At 47.1% G+C, this 19,703-nt stretch overlaps 1 protein-coding gene and 1 long non-coding RNA gene across 3 annotated transcripts in view; one reads left to right on the top strand and one right to left on the bottom strand.

Moving 5' to 3' along the window:
- CTNNA1 (catenin alpha 1) overlaps positions 1–11,332 on the top strand; it is a 167,629-nt gene extending 156,297 nt beyond the window's left edge. For both annotated transcript variants that reach the window (XM_057734012.1, XM_057734013.1), the window contains 6 exons: positions 507–658; positions 5,317–5,427; positions 6,982–7,163; positions 7,318–7,423; positions 8,987–9,121; positions 10,111–11,332. In XM_057734012.1, the coding sequence (XP_057589995.1) occupies positions 507–658; positions 5,317–5,427; positions 6,982–7,163; positions 7,318–7,423; positions 8,987–9,121; positions 10,111–10,398 (974 nt within the window). In that variant the 3' untranslated portion in view covers positions 10,399–11,332. The remainder of the gene's footprint in view (positions 1–506; positions 659–5,316; positions 5,428–6,981; positions 7,164–7,317; positions 7,424–8,986; positions 9,122–10,110) is intronic.
- Positions 652–18,363, bottom strand: LOC130852864 (uncharacterized). Its single transcript, XR_009053572.1, has 3 exons — positions 15,985–18,363; positions 15,321–15,439; positions 652–781 (listed from the first exon to the last, which is right to left on the bottom strand). It is a non-coding gene; the product is annotated as an uncharacterized LOC130852864 (long non-coding RNA).
- Positions 18,364–19,703: the final 1,340 nt, after the last annotated feature.

The following is a 19,703-nucleotide window of genomic DNA, read 5'->3' as shown; positions in this document are numbered from 1 at the left end:
GCCCTGTGCTTAAGAAGTGGGACACTGGGACTCAGTTTGGTCTTTGGACAAGAGTTTTGGAAGGTACGACAGATTTGTGAGAAGTTGGTCAGCCACATGAAGGCCTCACAAACTCATTTCCTTCATGTGTGTCCCATGGTTAATAATGGAAGTCATTCTAACTGATTGTTTTAAGATGAAGTTCTGAGTTGTATCTCCCATTAGTGAACACACTAAATTAAGGAGGGTCCTTTTCTAGCAAGGCCTCAAGTTAATCCCAATTCAAATTCTCAACCATCTGAATCCTATGTTGCAGAATCTGGCCGGAGACAAAGAAGATGATTTGAGTCTTTGTAAAATGCAGCATTTAATTTATTTCAACCATAAATACTTCTCACATAGGTAGAAGCATAGGCTTTTCATCATACACTCTGTCTCTTTGTATCTGACTGAGGGATTTAGGGAGGGCTGGTAGAGCGATGATGTCTGCAGGGCCAGCAGGATCTGCCATGCTCTCCTCTCCGCAGTCATGCCACGTTTTACCGAGCAAGTGGAAGCAGCCGTGGAAGCCCTCAGCTCAGACCCCGTCCAGCCCATGGATGAGAACGAGTTTATCGATGCTTCACGCCTGGTGTACGATGGCATCCGGGACATCAGGAAAGCAGTGTTGATGATAAGGGTGAGTAACTGCATTTCAGATGTTTTAACAGCTTCTTTCTTATCATTTGCTAAACTTGAGCAGTGCATCATTCTGGAACTCAGCAGATGTGGTGGCAGTACATAAGAACCATGAATCTAAAAGCTGTTAGAATGAGATACATTTAATTATGTTGTCTAAAATGACTTTTAGTTGCAAGTTAGAGCCTGAACTTGGGCTGAGAAGGGGAGCTAGTATGAGTTAGCCTTGACAGTTTACTTTAAGGCAAACAGTTGCCACAAATATGAGGCTTCTGTTTGAGTTAGAGGGGAAACTGCAGAAAATAAAAGCTCATCAGTTAATTTCAGAGAAGGAAGTATTTCCTTAATGTAGGCTGAGGCTGTTCTTTACATGGAGCACTCCTCACCTCAAAGGGGTGCAGGCAGGCAGGATGCTAGAACCCCAGGGCACTGAGGGTGAGGATGAGAGGCTGTGGCAGCTCCCGGGTTCGGAGCCAAGCGTTGGGCCCTCTTTCCATAGCTGAATGGAAGTGCCTTCTGCTCTGGTCCCCATCTGAGCCATGCTCTCTGAGAGAGCAGCAGTTCTCACCATCAGAGACAGTGCCTAGGGCCTCCTGTGGGTTCGCATGAACAAGGGGCTTTTGAGAAACTACCAGCATCTCTGTGATCATCCCCAGTGTGCTGGGCTGGGACTCACAGCTGCCCTTCCCGTAGCAGTTGATCCCTTACATGCTGTTCTGAGCATGAATATTGTTGCTCTGGAAGCTGGGAGCAGGGCCTGTGCCAAGCTCTCCCAGGGTCACCTGAACATTCCCCAGGCTCGGGCCAGCCCTGCCATAACTGCAGAGCCAGCAGTTGGAACGCAGGGTCTGCCTGTTGAATAGACGGCTGCTTTGCTATGCTGACGATCTAGTCGGGTCGGGGGAGTTTCAGTTACACCTTCATGGCTTGCTAGTCAAACCTCCCAAGGTAGGCAGGGGTTCTGTCCCACTTTTTACCCCCTCAGCTGGAAACAGAGGCCATTTGTAAGGCAGTTGCATCAGGCTGGACCCATTCTGTGTGCAGTGTAGAAACACTTGGGCAAGACTGCGCTCCTTTCTGGGGTAAGGAGGAAAGAGAACTAACTGTCCAAGGATTGCCTGGTTGGCTGCAGGCCCAGGTCACCTGGACATACTGGGGGGTGGGGGAGGGAGCTGGGGGAGACTTTTGCTTTCTTCTTCCCAGCTGCTGTGCTAGAGAGCAGCCCATGCTCAGCAACGTCTGGCCTGGTTGAAAGTGAGGTTAAACCCAGCAGCCAGATCTTAGTGGTATGAAGGGATCCCCAGGTCAGGTGTACCAGTGGTTGTAAAACACAGCCCTATTTTTCCAAAGTTCTTTGCATACTGAAAGACACTTAGAGAATAGAAGAAACATTAAGATAATGAGGAGTCACTGGGTTGTCAGGTTAATGCCTTTGGGGTTTTAAGTGATGCCTGCAAATTCCAGGGCCTGTTCTGCAGAAGCAGGTAGGGTTGTGGGAAACCATCCCTGGGAACAGGCAGGCAGCTTGGAGTCCTCTTCAAGTCTGTGACTCTAAGCAAGTTCCCTCATGTCTCTGAGACTCAGATGATGGTGTTGATGGTTTTAATGGGATGAAATGGAGGTAACGTGTTCAGCTCAGGGCCTGCTATGCACTAGCTTTTTCTCGCTTGCTTACTGCTGTGCTGGAGCATAAGTACGACAGAGGCCCTGGCAGGTGCGGTAAGAGAGCCCCTGGGGCGTGGGTCAGCTGGGAGGGCCCAGAGCAAGGGCTAAGTAGGTCTGCAGCAGCCTTGGTTTAACTCCTCCTTTACTGTCCTGATTTCATTCAGGAGTCATCCTCCCACTCCCTGGCCGCTCTTTCTTGATGTCTTGTTCTCCCCCAGCCTCAACCTCACTTGCCTAGTCTTACCCAGTCCTCGTCATTACCAGTGTATACATCATCCTGGTGTTAGCTTTCCCTCTACGGTCAGCTCACTCTCCGGTGCTGTGACTCCCAGCAGTCCTCTGAGTCCATCAGGATCTTTAGCCGGTTGGTCGTCCCTACATGCAACCCTCACGCAGCCCTTCAGGTCCTTGCCTCACTCCTTTTCTACCTTTGAGTCTGGTTCATCAGTATAATCTCCTTTGCCCCGTCTTATGCCCTCTTATTTGCCTTGCAAAATACAGTCCTAGTGAAATCCCTTCTCCTGCTGAGCACAGTGTAGAAAAGTGCAGCCACCCTGACTGGGGTCACGGGACCCAGGACCGTCAGGAGGCCCTCAGTGCCATGCAGTCTTGCCCACACAGCTGTAGAGTCTGGGAACATCTCATACCTTCCTGCTTGCCTCAGCCTCCCCCACTTGTGCCCCATCCTGTCTGGCTTTAGTGCTGGTTTCACTGAGGATCCTTAGGCAGTTTGAACGTCTGCTCCTGGCTGAGCTCGTCCCCTGCACTGGACCCTATTCTCTCTTCCTCCAGCATCTCCCCCCCCAGCATACAAACATGCCATTATTCCTCTCACTATAAGAAAATCTTCTGCGCCGCCCCCCCCCCCCCCCCCCCCCCCCAGTCTCCTTTGCTGGTTTCTCATCATCCCTCATCTTTTCAGCCCCTTACCACTGGTATGCCCTGTAGCACAGTTTTTCACCTCTCTCTCTTCTGACTGTACGCATTCCCTTGGTGCATAAAGACATGAGAAAACCAGGTGGAGGTTGACTCTCCTGCAGTCCACACTCATCCAGCCGCCTTGCCTACTGCCTCTCGCTTGTCTAATAGGCACCTCAAGCTTATTATTTCCCAAAGTGAGCTCCTTTCCACTTTTTGCTTCATATCCTGAATCTGATTTATCAGCAAATCCTGTTGGATCTACCTTCACAATAAATAGAGACTCTGAACACTTCCTCCCCTGGTCCAAGCCACCAGCATCTCTCACCTGGATTCATGCAGTTGCTTCTCAGCCAGTCTTCCTGTCTGCATCCCTAGGTGCCTGCAGTCTCATCCACAGAGCACCCAGGGTGATCCTTTTAAGCTTCAATTAGATCACGTTATCTACTGCTCAGTACTCTGCAAAGGCTGCCATGCCACTCAGTCCTTACACTGGCCCACAAGGCCTTCAAGGAGCTGAACCCGTCACCTCTCTGACCTCATCTCCTGCTGCTCCCTGCCTTTGCTCCCAGGGCTTCAGCCGAACACTGTGACATAAGGACAGTGAGCTGAGCCCCTACTGTGGCCTTGCTATTCATCCAATTCCCCAGGCCTTTCTTTTGGTGACTCCCTCCTGCCAGAACACTCCTCCCCCAGGTACCTCCTGTGCTCCCACCTTCATAGCCTTTAGGTCTGTGATCCAAAGTCACCTTCTCATGAGACCTTTCCTGACCACTGATATAAAATTACAGTCCTCCTCTACTGCTTACTTATAGCACTGATCACTTTCTAATGTCATGTGATTCACTTTTATTTTGTCATTTCTCCCATCAGCATATATGTGAGAGCAGGGGTTTTTGTGTCACTTTGTACCTCCAGGGCCCAGAACAGTGCTTGGCACACAAATATCCAGTGAATGAATGGGAGATATTTGGTTTTCTTGGCAGGAACAGTTCTTGAGTCTGTGATGGGCTATCGAGGAAGATGGGGAAGTGGAGATCCTGTTAGGAGGCATCCCTTTGACAAAGCTCCTCCACAGGCTGAGCACTCACCAAAAGACTCAAGTGTCTGTGACCCCAGGATTAAAATGGCCAATGGCAGCGAGACTCCAGGGTCTTGCATTGACGTGTGACCCCCAGTGTCCTCACCTCATGGAGGGACAGGCCTGCCCTTTGCACATGTACAAACCCAACATACTCTGGCCAGTTTTGGATGCTTCCTCACAGGAAGCCGTTGGGCTGGGCTTGGGTTAGGTCCTGGTGCAGATGACTCTCCTCACTGCCCTCCTGTCACAGGCTGGCCAGCTGGGCCAAGAGCCAACCCCAGCTGTTCAAGTCAGCAGCTAATCACGAGAGGCTGGAGAGTGTACAAAATAAGAATTTTATTTCATAATTAAAGCAAAGAGGTAGGACCAGTCATCAGTCCCTTTGGTATTTACTCAGATTTTATATGCCATAGTCTCTCTTTTCCTTTAATAAAAGTACATAAAAATACATTGCCTATTTACTCCTCAAATCAGCCTTTGGTATCCTAAGAGAAGGCCCAGTATTAGTTAATTCATTTAATTTTCTTTTTGTCATAAAATGGGAAAGTTATAAGAATCTGCTTAATGTTGTATGAAACTGCTATTTTTAATACAGGACCTTTTCCACCCAGAACAACTCTCACCTTTGTCTTAAGATGCAGGTGTTGGAGACGTATATTAAGACGTGAAAACCTTTGTCAAGCAAAGAGTGTTGACTCACTAGTAGAAATTGAAACCCTCATCCCCATAAAGGACCTCTATCTTCTTTGGGAAGTGCTGGTGTGGTGCCTTTGCTTGCTATTTGTTCAACCGGCTGCCTGGCACGTGCATCAGTGAAGCATGGTCTCAGACAAATATTGAGCGATTTTAACTTTATTCCTCACAACTGTTTGGAATACTGTGGAAAATTCTGGAAGTCTGCACATCAGGCCCTGGGGCTTTGGGCCCAGAGGATCGGGGCAGCTGGAGTCCCCAGGGTTTTGTTTGACTTGTGACTTCTGTCTTGGTGGCAGACCCCTGAGGAGCTGGATGACTCAGACTTCGAGACGGAAGACTTTGATGTCAGAAGCAGGACAAGCGTCCAGACAGAAGACGATCAGCTGATAGCTGGCCAGAGTGCCCGGGTAAGGACCAAGTTTAACTTGTCCTGCAGACCCTCCCTGTCCCTCTCTGTTCTTGGCTTTTTCTTTTCCAGGAAAACACTCTGATTATTGAGAACACCATTTTTCCTCTCATTTTCTCTGGCAGTAGGACCAAAGTTATCCTAAGTTGTGGCACCTGCTAGCCAGTTGTAGTTTCATCCAAAATGTCTCAGCTGGAAGCAGGGCAGGAACATGGGCCTTCTCAGCTGTGCCCTGAGGCTTTGGTTTATGAAGGGCCTTGAGTCAGGAAAGCCCTAGGATCTAGTCAATGCAGTGTTTGTTAATAGGACAGTGAAATTCAAAAAAAGATTGCTGTCTTTGCCTATCTCAGTGATACCATGGGCATGAACCATTTAATTATTCATGGGTTAAAAAAACAGTGGTACATTCAAGAAAATCAGAGCCATTGCATTCATTTGAGTCATTAAATCTTCAGTCAGTTGCATTTATGTTTTGGGGGGATGCAAGAAATATTACTGAGGTGTCTTTTTCACCCCTTAGAAGTCACTTTGAACAGCGGGTATATCTCTGCTTTAAGCCCCACTCGGTCCTAAGCACTTTGGGAAGCTGAGTGGAGAGAAGCCCAGGGCCCTTAGTCTGTGACTTAAGGTGGGCAGCAGGCCTCCAGGTGCTGTGGTGATGAGGTTTAAATGCTGACTCAAGTACCTAAAAAGTATAATGTGCAGCAGGTTCTCTTCTGCCTGCCTGCCTTCTTTAGTTGGAGATGTGTTAGAGCCACTGGGCCTGCCAGGGAAAGGACTCCATGCATTAGCCCCTCATCTCCTCTCCCCACGGCAAGAGGCAGAGGATGAAACTTTTTTTAAGGTTCAAATGAAGTTTATTTTTTTAAATATTTTAATGGCGTACAGTTGATTTATAATGTTGTGTTAGTTTTAGGTGTACAGCAACGTGATTCATTCTTTTTTAGATTCTTTTCTTGTGTAGGTTATCATAGAATATTGAGTAGAGTTCCCTGTGCTATACAGTAGGTCCTTGTTGGTTATCTGTCTTATATATAGTAGTGTGTGTATGTTCATCCCAAGCTCCTGAATTATCCCTTGCCCCCACACATTTCCCCTTTGGTAACCACGATTTTGTTTTCGTATCTGTAAGTCTGTTTCTGTTTTGTAAATAAGTTTACTTGTATCTTTTAAATTATCAACAGATTCCACATATGAGTGAAATCCTCTCTCTTTCTCTGCCTGATTTATTTCACTTCAGAGGATGAAACTTGTAAAGAATTAAGCAGCGTCTGTCCCTGTGCAGGTGTGATCATGAAGCTTCTGCATTAGCCTTCAACCCCTCTCACCCTGTTTTTCTCCACACTAAAACTTGTTCTTGAAAGCGGGTTGGGAATTCAGGCTGCTGTAAACTTCTGCACAAAATGAGAAGAAATGGCTCTTCAGGCAAAATAAAACCTATTAAAGCATTATCCTACCTATGTCATAGATTGCTTGGTGGAAATATTCTTGGCTAATGCACTGTGAGAACTTCATATTCTCTTTATGTAAGAGCTTTTTGTGCTTCCGATTTTAGGCGATCATGGCTCAGCTTCCCCAGGAGCAAAAAGCAAAGATTGCGGAACAGGTGGCCAGCTTCCAGGAAGAAAAGAGCAAGCTGGATGCCGAAGTGTCCAAGTGGGACGACAGTGGTAATGACATCATCGTGCTGGCCAAGCAGATGTGCATGATCATGATGGAGATGACAGACTTCACCCGGTGAGCAGTGCCTGGCCCCCACCCACTAGGGGAAGGCAGCCCCCCTCCCTGCAGGTCACCTCACACCGGCAGGGCTGCTCAGTACACGCTTCCTTTCTGTTCATCTCCACCTGCAAGGGCTTCAATTACAATCATCCTTGTTCCCTGTTTTCAGAGGTAAAGGACCACTCAAAAACACATCAGATGTGATCAGTGCCGCCAAGAAAATTGCTGAGGCGGGATCCCGGATGGATAAGCTTGGCCGTACCATCGCAGACCATGTAAGTGACAGACTTGCCACGTGGGCCTCGAAGTTCATCCTGGGACCCTGATAGCCCAGTGGCGGTAACAGTGCTTTTCATGAGACACAGCCCTTTTCCCATCTCAAAAATTGTTCTTAACTCGCCAGCCTGCTTGATTCACATCAGCATAGTGTTTTAAGGATTTCTGTATTCCTGTTTCTTCTTTGACAAGTTATATAAGGCAGGCCCAGTTTGCATTACAGCCCATCTCTGGAGCAGGTGTATATGTCCTGAAACCTTCCCTTGGTTGACAGCTAAAACCAGCCTTTACTGTTATTCTCTCTCAGATTCCTTCAGGATGTCAGCTTTGGGCAGGAGCTAATTCTGCAAGCCCCAATAATACACTGAAACTAGGTGTATAAGAGCCGCCTCTTGTGGATTTATTTCATTTTAAGAATCAGGAGCCCTTTTGGCTAGTGCTTTGGAAGGCTGATGTGCCCAACTGGGGACAGACATCTGTGTCCTAAATCACCCAGCCTGCATCCCATCATTCCATATTGATATGTCCAAAAAAAAATGTGGTTCCTACCTCCTGGAAAGTTTATAATACATTTCCCTTGATGCTCTAAGACATTATCAGCTATAGTTACAAACCCTTCCCACTCCTTTCCCTGAAGTATCCACATGCTTAGCCTGTATCCGGGCTGCAGGACAAGTGACAGTGGTTCCTCATCACTCAAGCCAAAGATCAGGAAGTTATCCCCAACTCTCTTCTTTCATGTAATAATCTGATACCCGGCACCACACCAATCTGAGCACCACCTGGTCTTTTCCTCTCTACGGCCACCAGCTGAGTCTTGATGTGCATGGCCCAAGCCTGAACGACTGTGGCCTCTCCTCACTGACTTCCTGCTCTCTCCTCTGCACTCCACCGTCCACAGTTGCCAACACGGTCTTCTTATACGATCATCTTAAAATACAAATGAGCTATGGCTCTGCCATGCTTCAGTAGCTTCTTAGAATAAAATTCTAAATGTCGAGCATGATCTGTACTGCAGCCTCAGAGGAGGGAGGCGTCTCAGAAACACTTGAGAGGTGCTCTGTTCCTTCTTTGGGAAAAGCCTTGGAAGCTGGCCCTGGGCTTTGGTAGCAAGACACGCATTTCCCTGTGACTGGTCAGGACATCACAACCCCCAAGTGCTCTTCTTGCTTTGGTTGACTCACTCATTCTCCATCTTTGCCTAAAATGACTCTCCTTTCATCGGATGTTTACGATGTGCATCGTAACTGAGCAGATAAAGTCCCTCTGAGCAGAAGAGCTATTTGGATGGGTATCACCTAGCTCACAGCACTCTCACTTTTCTCCAGAATCAGACTCTCATTCGCTGAGGCTTTTTCTCACCTTTAGGGGCAGTGGCCACAACAGAGAGTAGCCTAGGGCTGTGATGACCCCAGGTAATTGGATAACTCCTCTCTCTTGCCATTTACTCCAGCAAGGAGTGAGGAAGCTGGTGGCACACTGAGCCTGTCAGAAATAGCCCTTGGGTGGGTGTGTTTGGGCTGGGCTCAGAGTGCTTGGTGCTAAGTCTGCTCTCCTGTCAGTGCCCCGACTCAGCCTGTAAGCAGGACCTGCTGGCCTACCTGCAGCGCATCGCCCTCTACTGCCACCAGCTCAACATCTGCAGCAAAGTCAAGGCTGAGGTGCAGAACCTCGGTGGGGAGCTGGTCGTCTCTGGGGTAAGTTCCCTTTGTGAAGAGAGCTATGGGAAAACTGAAAGTTTCCTCTTGGTCCTTGTGAGGCCAAGGCTGCACATGGGCCGCTTCCTGAAGAATTACAGCTCTGTTTAGCTGGTGACAGCTAGGAGCCCTTACAGTGCTGGCCTCCTCCCTTTTGCTGACCACTCTGTGGGAAAAAGTAATTTTAGCTTCATTGCTTTTCTTCCCCCGGAGAGAAACTGAGCCTGTTCAGAAATTGCAGAGAGGACATACAGACTTCAAACCTCTTCCACCCTCAAGTAGCATCTCTTCACTTGTCTGTTTACCATGTCACAGTTCTGGACCCCTTGTCACCTTGGACAGGGGAAAGGACATCTTGCTCCACTGAAGCCCCGTGGCTTCTGCTAAACCCCATGGAATTTACTTTCAAAGAGTGACTTTGTATGTTGGACATACTCATACCGTTTGCTTATCTGTTACAACATAAATGCCCGTCTCTGGCGAGCAATTATCCATATTCTCTAAATGAGAAAGGAGACCCCTGGGTCATTACTGAAAGTGCTGGGGTCTCTGTCTAGGAAGCTGACTTCATGTGTGTGCTGCCCCGCCCCCTCCCCCCAAAAAAGCCATTCACTGTGCTTATTGTTAGAGCTCTGCCATCACTCAAAGATTTCGGCAGGTCCTCCCCCAATTTGTTTGAATGAAAACTTGTTGAGGGGTGGGGGCAGGTAAGATAATGGTACCTTATGTTTTTATTACTCCTCCCTTCTTCGAAAGATCTGAAACATAGGTGTTTTCAGGGTATTTGGATAAGAGCACCCAGGCATTGGGAGAGCTAACCAGGAGCAGGGCTGCTGCCCTGCCCTGTCCTGGCCCAGGAGGAGTGGGGGCTCACCTGTCAGGGCCTGGCAGCCTCCAGCTGGACCCTCCACCCTAGATCCAGGCCCCTGGGTGCACATGAGGCTGGAGGTCAGGCCTGTGCTCCTCACCTCCCTGTCTGTGCCTCTTAGGTGGACAGCGCCATGTCCCTGATCCAAGCTGCCAAGAACTTAATGAATGCTGTGGTGCAGACAGTGAAGGCGTCCTACGTGGCCTCCACCAAATACCAGAAGTCTCAGGGGATGGCTTCCCTCAACCTCCCTGCTGTGTCGTGGAAGATGAAGGCACCTGAGAAAAAGCCCTTGGTGAAGAGAGAGAAACAGGATGAGACGCAGACCAAGATTAAAAGGGCATCTCAGAAGAAGCATGTGAACCCTGTGCAGGCCCTCAGCGAGTTCAAAGCCATGGACAGCATCTAAGGCTGCCCCCGGCCCTCTTAAAGATCTGTCACTGTTCTTCACTCGTGTATTTGCTAAATAGAACAGAAATCTAATATGGATGTTAGATTCCATAGGGAAATAGGCAGATATCAGACCTGGCCAAGCTGGTGAATTTTGCAGAGATATATTTGTGTTTAAGTTGGTCAAAAATACTTTTAGAATTCAGGAGCATATCTCCAGATATATTTTTTTTATAAGCTTAAATAAAAGTAAAAATTCCATAACCAAAGAGAATCCCACATTAACTTGTTAATAACACTGTTGACCAAGTTGAGATGCCTGTCCTCCTAGTGGTGGCAGTGGTAGGGTTTGAGAGAAGGGGGGGGGGGGGGTCTGACGCCACCCTCGTTCAGGGAGGGGGCTTCCACTGATTCTGGCAATTTGGCTGGTATTACGTGACCAAAGATGACCCAGAGTAAGCAACGTGGGCATCTTAGGAGCCCTGGGAAAGGAACATTCCCAGAAAGGTCTTTAGAGGGACAAACCACATGAAAGTGAGTAAAACATAATATATCATGAGAAAACTGGTTACTCTCTTTATGACATGGAATGAGAATTTTAATGCATGGTTACAATTACTAATGTACTCTGCTGCAGGACATTAATAAAGTTGCTTTTTTCAGGCTAGAATGTCGTGATGCCATAATCAGAACATGCTTTTTTCCCTTTCTTCAGCTTCAAATGCAAATTCATCATTGGGCTCACTTCTAATAATTGCAGTGTTTCCTGCCTTGGGCTTATGAGAGAAGCCTGACAAAATAGTGTTTGCTTAGGCAATAATCTAGACTTACCTTATTTGTGATTACTATAGCGATTACTATAGCTGCAAGGTATAATTTTACTTTATTTAAATTTTATGAATTTGAATATTTTTTACGCTAACTTTTCCCAATAAAGTCCACTATGAAACCAAGTCTCGGGACAAAGTCCTTTTCTTTGCCTTCCAGTAGAATCGAGTTTTACATTAAACATCTGGATTTGCCCACAGCATCTGCAGTGCTCTGGGCTCTCCTGCTGTCCCTCTTTCCCCGGATGGTATTGCCAGTGAGGCGACTATGCCCGTGGCTCTAGGCTGAGGGCTGCACCTCCTTGTAGCTTCCATGCCAGCCCAGGAGGGAGGGCCAGGCCCGCCGTGGGTGCTTCAAGGTGCAGGTCAGAACCTCGGAGGCATCCTTGACATCTGCCTGGATGTCACCCCCATCAGTTTGCAACCATACCTTGACAATGGCTGCCTTAAAGATTAACAGATCTCCTTAACCCCATGTCCTTTCCTAGCCAACATCCCCACCTTACGCAAAATTCCCTAAAGAGACGTGTATAGTCCTTGTCTCCTCTTCCTCACTTCCTTCCCGTCCATTCCAGTCAGCTCTCTGCCCCACCATCCTACTGCCATCCCCCGCTATCACCCTGTCAGCAGCCCAGGTGAACACGCCCTCGCTCCTGACAGCTCCTCCCTTGACCTCCGGAGCACCTCGCTCTGGTTTCCTGTCTTCCTTACTGGGCACTCCTTCTCTTCTTCCTAGTTGCTCTAAGTTGCACTGTCCCAGGGCTCAGTCCGTGGGCCTCTTCTCTTCTCTGGTTCTGCTTACTCCCGATCTTAGCCAGACTCTTGGCTTTAAATACCATCCAAATGCCAACCTCTCCCAGAACTAGACTTTTATAACTGCCTGCCTCCTAAACTCTCAACTGGATGTCTTCATAAGTATCTCAAACCAGACCGATCCAGATTCTTCCCTTTGATATGCATGCTGGGTCCAACTATTTCTCACCAGTTCTGTTTGCTGTCACCGGCTCTAAGCCCTCATCACTGCATTAATTTCTGTCAGTGTGTAACAAAGTGCCCTAAAACTTAGCAGCTAAGACAATACCACCTCACAGCTTCTGAAGGTCAGGAATGCAGGAGCAGCTTAGTGGGAGGTTCTGACTCGGTCTCTTGTGAGGCTGCCGTCTCTGGAGGCTTGTGAGCTGGAGGATCCACTCCCAGCCTCCTTCACGTGGCTGGGGGGCAGAAGGCCTCGGATCGTGCCAGGTAGGCCTTCCCATAGAGCAGCTCATACCACGGCAACTGCCGCGCCCCCCCCCCCCCCCCCCCCCCCCCCCCCCCCGCCCAGTGATCCAAGAGAATGGCAACCAGATGGAAGCTAGTGTTTTTTTTTAAAAAAACTTGATCTCAAAAGTGATATGTCATCCCTTCAGTATTCTGTTGGTGACACAAACCACCCCTGGTCCATGGTGCGAGGGGAGAACATGGGCACATGCCAGGAGGTGGCTCCCAGGTCTGTATGTGGACAACTGCAGGAGCTTAGCCGCTCACCAGGCTTCCCTGATCATCCTGTTCCCACGGCAGTCACAGGAACCCTTATATACAAGTCAGAGCCTGTCATTCTCTTAGCTCAAACCTCCCAGTGGCTGCCACGTCCTAAAAGCCAGAGTCCTAAATGTTGGGTATGGCCTCTTGTCTCTGGTCTTTCCTCCCACCATTCTTTGTCATTTGCCCTTTGCACGTGTGGTTCCACTTTCCCCAGAGACCCCTATTCCTTCTCAGAATCTCCTCCAGGTATCTTGTCGAAAGTCCCCTTATCAGAAAGACTTCCTCTGTTAAATCCTTACCCTCCCCTCCTTGTTCACAGCGTTGAACTATTTGTGCATCCATTCGTTTCTACTGCAAGCTTCACAGGGATGGGAATCCTTATTTTGTTATCACTGACCCTCCAAGGCCCAGGACACAGTGAAGGGCCACCCTGGGGATCCCTCGTGGGGCCAGGCCCACGGGTGCTGGCCTCCCTTGGCCTCCCTTTACTCAGCCCTCCTCCTGGCTGACTCAGAATCCATGTGATGATTGGAACACTCGCACAGCTTTTGTTGCCATCAGTTTGTCACACTCCAAAACTGTCTTCTGGGCTTCAGATCCACGTCTGTCCCCAGATGCTTCACCCCATCTGCTCATGTCCTAAGGCCTGCACCCCAGCACCAGGTTACCACCCAGTCTACCTCCCCACTCAGCCCATCCACTTCTTAGAGGCTGAGCACCACCCCTCATCTGGACAGCCTCCTCCCTCAGCCCCAGCATCCATTATCCATTCTCCACCTAGTGGTAAAGGAAGCTTCCAAAAGCTTCTCAAGAGTCACACCTCTGCATACAGCCCTCTGTCTGCCCACCCCCCTCAGCCGACCTCGGGAGTGCCGGCACCGTGACCCTGCCATCTGCACCCACACTGCCCCCTGGAGGTGATTCCTGGGACACACCCGTGCTCTCCCTATGAGCCCATCACTTTGCCATCCCAAACTTAATACCATCATTTACCTAAAAAGACTAACTGTTGAGCTTCATCTCCTCCTAATATCTATGAAACCATGTTTGAGGTGCTACATTTTTTCTAATATACATTAAAATAATTTTAGTAAATGTTCATATATCACCTAAAATCATCCCTTGCACCACAATGGGAAACAGTAGCCCACAACCACGCCCTGCGCATCAGGGCTCAGCTCGACCCTCTCAGCCATGGCACGTGGCGTCACGGTGCCAGCCCTCTCAGGACTGTCCTGAATTCTTTGGGGAAACGGCCTTGGTCTTGGTCACCCCATTGCTCAGCAAAGGGCTTGGCACGTGCTTGAGAAATAGCTGTTGAACCATTCCAGTGATTCATTGCTTTAAACCAATCTGTCAGAAGATACTGGAAGGCAGAAAGCAGGTCACTGAGGAGGCACCAGAGGCCTGCCCAGAAATCCTGAGATCCTCCTCTGCCCTCCTCAGAGACCATGATCTGAGGCAGTGTGGCCTGGGCTGAGCTCAGGGGAGACTTGCCTCACCGTGTCCTTGGGGGGATTTGCTCCTGCCCCTTGGCCACCACTAAGAGAATTGTCTCCCCTCAGCATCCCGAGGCTTCTTGCTTCTCAGCCAAGGCAGCCATGACCCTCAGTGTCACCTCCCTCCGTGACACCTCCTCAGGTGAGGCCTGGCCAGTTCCCTCCCTGACAGCACCAGCCTGGCACTCTGGGCCTGGCCACCCTGCACACCTGTTCTGGCCACGACCTGCACGCAGGGTGGGCAGAGCCCAGCTGCCCTTCCCGCTGCCCTGGGCAGACATGAATTCAAAGGCCCCACCTCACCTCTGCAGCCTAATCCTCACAGCTTCCATGCTCCACCCAGGCCAGGGTCACCTCCCCACTGAAGGAAGAGAGGAGGAGCTGCCGTGGGCTGGGCACGCCCAGGGCCCATGTCAGGCCCTTACCCACATCCCCCCATTGCTTGTTTACAGCCTGTGAGGTGTCGCTGCTATTACTGCCCCTCAAACTTTACAGGCACGGAGCCCCTCGCCCACGTCACACAGCTCACAAGCCACCCAGCCCCTCCTCCCAGATGCAAGATCCAGTCCCTCTAAAAGCCCCCAGGTTCTGACTATCCCTCTGGAGCCCCAGAGGGCAATGCAAGGGCCGGAGCCCCCAGTCTTCCAGGAGTCTGAGATCACCCTCACTCTCCCACCGCACCTGCCCCACCCTTGCACAGGTCCTCAGGAGTCTGCCTGTCAGGATGCAGGAATTCTCCAGGCTCTTGGGTAAGGCCACCCCCTGACTAGTCACTGGATCCCAGCCCACTTGAGGGTTTTACCCCTCAATTTTCCACTCCATTTCCTGCCCCACCAAGTTTTCCTTCCCCCTGGATCATTCTTATCAGCACAAAAAATATGTTCTGATAGCTCCCAGAGTTTTTTTTTAAAAAAAGACCAAACGCTTTTCTGAGTCCATGTCTCCCCTCCCCTTACACCCAGTCTCCACTGCCCACCACCACTCTCCCCACTCGGTCCAGCCCTCCTCTCAGTAGCACGTGCCACCAGCGGCCACTCCCTCCCTCCCTGTCACACTTTCTCTAGATTTCCACCTTCCCAGCCTTCACTTACCCTGCTCCTTGTCTCCTTTGCCAGCTCTTCCTCTTGATCTCAAATGTTGAGTTGGTCCAGGCCTCTGACCTCGGTCCTCTTCCGTTCCTTGCCTCCAGTGACTCCTAAGCAGTGGTTTGCTGGATAATGTGCAACAGCCAGCTTTTCAGGGTGGGGTTGGGAGAGGTTGCATATATAGCCATACATTTTGTTATACATTTTACTCCTATAAAGGAATTATAACACACAATTCACCAACAACAAAATATGCAATATTCTTTACTGTAAATTCCACATAGTTTAAATTTCACTGAGGCTTTCTTGGAGTTTTGCTGAAATCTTGCATCCATAGCCAACCTATGGTTACAACTGACAAATGAGTCTAGTTGTGACCTGAATATTGATTGATATTTTTGTTTACCTTAAGTAGTAAGGAAGAAACAACAAAAATATATGTGGGAATTTCACTTGTTTTTCAGTGAGTGACTTCTTTGCTGAATCAGATAGTATTTGTCAAATGCTCTAAGACAGTTTCCTCTATTTTTTGTGCCAGCTATAGAGGACACACCAAGTTTAATTGGCATTAATGTTTTCTTCGTCACTTTAAGTCTAGACAATCAACAAAACAATAAATTAAGCCTTGGTTTGTAGCATTTCCCAGCTTCCATGGTGTAAATACTCCTACCATGTCAGATTTCCAGCCGCCCACATGGTGTCCGGACAGTGGAGCTGGGAAGAGAAGCGCGGGTGGCGCAGTTAGTGTTTCCACCACCAGACGCGATAGATCTAAGTAACCTCAGGAACACAGGCAACAGTCAAATGTTAGGAAAGGATACATTCTGAGTATTTATTACCTTAAAAGTTTTTAGCTATAAATTTACAGAGTAAAATTCACTGTTTTGGGTGCACAATTCTGAGTTTTGACACATGTGTAGAGTTGTGTAACTACCACCACAACCAAGATACACAACAGTTCCAACACCCTCCCCAAGATTCCCTGTGCTACCCCAATGTCACGGAAACATCCCCTAAGTCCTGACAAAACCCTTTCCCTGTAGTTCTGCCTTTTCCAGAATGTCACATAAATAAAGCAAACCATATGCAGCCTTCAGAGTCTGGCTTCTTCCAGTCAGCAGCACGCATCTGAGACTCACGCGTCTGCTGTGGCTTCTTCAGCAGCCGTTCCTTCCCGCTGTGGAGCAGAAGCGGTGCATGGATTACCACACTGGCCCATCCATATCCAGGTGAAGGACATTTTAATTGTTTCCAGTTTTTAAATTTTTGTCTTGTTTACAAATAAAGTTGTTGATATAAATATTCATGTACAAGTTTTTGTATAAACAAAGATTTTTAATTTCTCTTCGGTAAATACCTAGGCGTGAGACTGGGATGCTGTATGATAAGTACATGTTGAACTTTATAAGAAACTACCAAACTGTTTTCCACAGTGGTGGCAGCATCTGTGCTCCCACCACAACATACGAGCATTCCAGTTGCTCTGCAGCCTCACCAACATGTGGTTATTGTCAGGTTGTGTTTGTTCAGGTTTTTGTTTGTCTGGTTGGTTGTTTTTAAGCCACTTTAATAGGTGTCTAGTTGTGTCTCACTGTGGTTTTAATGTGCATTTCCCTAACAACTAATGAGGCTGAGCATAGTTTCACTTGCTTATCTGTCATTTGTATATCTACTTTGGTCAAATGTCTTTTCAAATCTCTATTTTTTTTTTAATTGTGTTGACTTTTTTCTTGTTTTGAGGATTCTTTATATATTCTGGATACAAGTCCTTTGTCAGATATATAATTTGCAAGTATTTTCTCCCCAGTTTTGGCTTGTCTTTTTATTTTCTTAATTTCACAAAATAAGTTTCTACTTTTGATATAGTTCAATTTATCAATTTTTAACTTTATAAATTATGCTTCTGGTGTTGTAGCTAAGAATTCTGCTTAACACAAGGTCACAATGATTTATTTCCTGATTTCTTCTAAAAGTTTCAAAATTTTTCATTTAGGTCTATATTTGGTTTTGAGTTGTGTATAAAATGACAGGTATAGGTAAAGGTTCATTTTCTAAAACATGGCTGTCCAGTTGTTGCACCATTTATTGAAGACGATTGAAGTGTCTTTGCACTTTTGTCAATTCAACTATATTTGTATGGGTCTATTTCTGAACTCTATTGTGATTCATTGATCTATGTGTCTATTCTTTGACCAATGCCATGCTGTCTTGATTACTATAGCTTTGTAGTAAGTCTTAAGACCAGATAGTATGAGTGAGTCCTCCAAGTTTATTCTTCTCTTTCAAGGTTGTTTTAGCTATCCCAATTCCTTTGCATTTCCACATATTCAAATCAGACTCTTGATATCTAAGAAATTCCTGTTGGGACTGCAATGAATCTATAGGTCAATTTGCAGGGGACTGACATCTTAACAATATTGAGTCTTCCAACCCATGAACTCAGTGTATGTCTCTATTTAGACTTTTAAATTTTCTTTCATTTTGTGGTTTTCAGCATAAAAATCCTGCACATTACTTTCGTAGATTTATACATATTTCATTTGTTTCATTGCTACTGTAAATAGTACTGTTTGTTTTAAAATTTCATTCCCAATTGTATACAGAAATAGTTTTTTGTATGTTGATCTCATAAATGTTTTAAACTTACTGCTATTTCTAGATTTCTTTTGTACATTCCATGGGATTTTTTACATCAACAATTGTGTCATCTATGAGTAGAGAGAGTTTTATTTCTTCTTTTTCATTCTGTATGCCTTTTATTTCATTTTCTTGCCTTATTGCACTGGCCAGGATTTCCAGTACAATACTGAAAAGGAGAGGTGACAGCCAGCATTCTTGCCTTGTTCCCAATCTTAGAAAAAAAGCAGTCAGTCTTCGACTATTAAGTTTGAGGTTTGTTGTAGGATTTTATGTGACTTCCCGTCATCAGGTTAAGGAAGTTCCCTTCTGTTCCTAATTTGCTGGGAGTTTTTATTATGAATGGATACTAAACTTTGTCAAAAGTTCTTTCTGCATCTGTTGGGATGATTGTGTGGCATTTTCTTCTTTAGTCTATATATATTTTTAATAAATTTTATTTATTTATTTATTGGTTATGTTGGGTCTTTGTTGCTGCTGCTCGGGCATTCTCTAATTGTGAAGAGTGGGGGCTACTCACTGTTGCAGTGCATGGGCTTCTCACTGTGGTGGTTTCTCTTGTTGCAGAGCATGGGCTTCAGCAGTTGTGGCACATAGGCTCAATAGTTGTGGCTCGTGGGCTCTAGAGCACAGGCTCAGTAGTTGTGCATGGGCTTAGTTGCTCTGTGGCATACGGGATCTTCCCAGACTAGAGATTGAACCCATGTCCCCTGCATTGGCAGGTGGAGTCCTAACCATTGCGCCACCAGGGAAGCCCTTCTTTAGTCTATTTATGTGGTGATTTGAGTTGAACCAGTCTTACATTCCTAGGATAAACTTGGTGGTATGTATCTTTTTATATACTGCTACATTCAATTTGCTAATATTCTATTGAGGAGCTCTGTATTGAGGATTTTAGTAGGGACCTTAAAAAATCTGAAGTCCTTACCACAGCCTCCAAGATCTCCCCTCCCCAAAACCCCCGACCTCATCATTTATAAGGGATACTGATCTGTAGTTCTTTTTTTTTTTTTCCTATCTTTGCCAGCAACTTAACATAGATTCACTGTGGGAATTATAATAATTTCTCTAGCCAAGAGAATACAGGATGTCTCTCTCTTTTTAAAAATATTTATTTATTTATTTGGCTGCACTGGGTCTTTAGTTGCGGCATGCAAACTCTTAGTTGCAGCATGTGGGATCTAGTTCCCTGACCAGGGATCGAACCTGGGCCCCCTGCGTTGGGAGCCACTGGACCATCAGGGAAGTCCCCAGGATGTCTCTTAATAAGCCAATAAGGAAATAACATATGCGAAACAAATGACTGATTAATTACCCTATTGTACCAGGCAAGGTGAGATGAAAGGAATAAAGTCCAAATTTAGTTAAGGTGTACCTTTTCTATGAGTTTTGATTTCTCCTGAGAGAAGGCTTTGCCAACCAAGATCTGACTTCCAGCTGCCAGCATAAAAATAAAAGTCCGTTGTTGCCAGAGAGAGTTGCTAGGGAACGGTGGTGCCGGTGCCCATGCCAGGCTGATCTCTTCTGGCTACTGTTCCAACCACCACCAATAAAGGCATCCCCTTTACCAAGGCAAGAGCTATTAGCAAAGGGTAGCTTTTACCTGGACTGAAACTCTTGAATATTCCTCACAAACTCTTGAACTCTCCATATTTACAGTCTAAATGTCTCCCTGACATAGTTGCTTCCCCTCATATTCTTATTAATAAGCCCCCAGAAGAGCCCCTCAGCAGCTGGGCTATTAAATGCTAT

This window comes from Hippopotamus amphibius, chromosome 1, assembly GCF_030028045.1.
Source record: "Hippopotamus amphibius kiboko isolate mHipAmp2 chromosome 1, mHipAmp2.hap2, whole genome shotgun sequence".
Classification (NCBI taxonomy): domain Eukaryota; kingdom Metazoa; phylum Chordata; class Mammalia; order Artiodactyla; family Hippopotamidae; genus Hippopotamus; species Hippopotamus amphibius.
The sequence above is the reverse complement of the archived record's forward strand: the minus strand, read 5'-3'. Positions and strand labels throughout refer to the sequence as shown.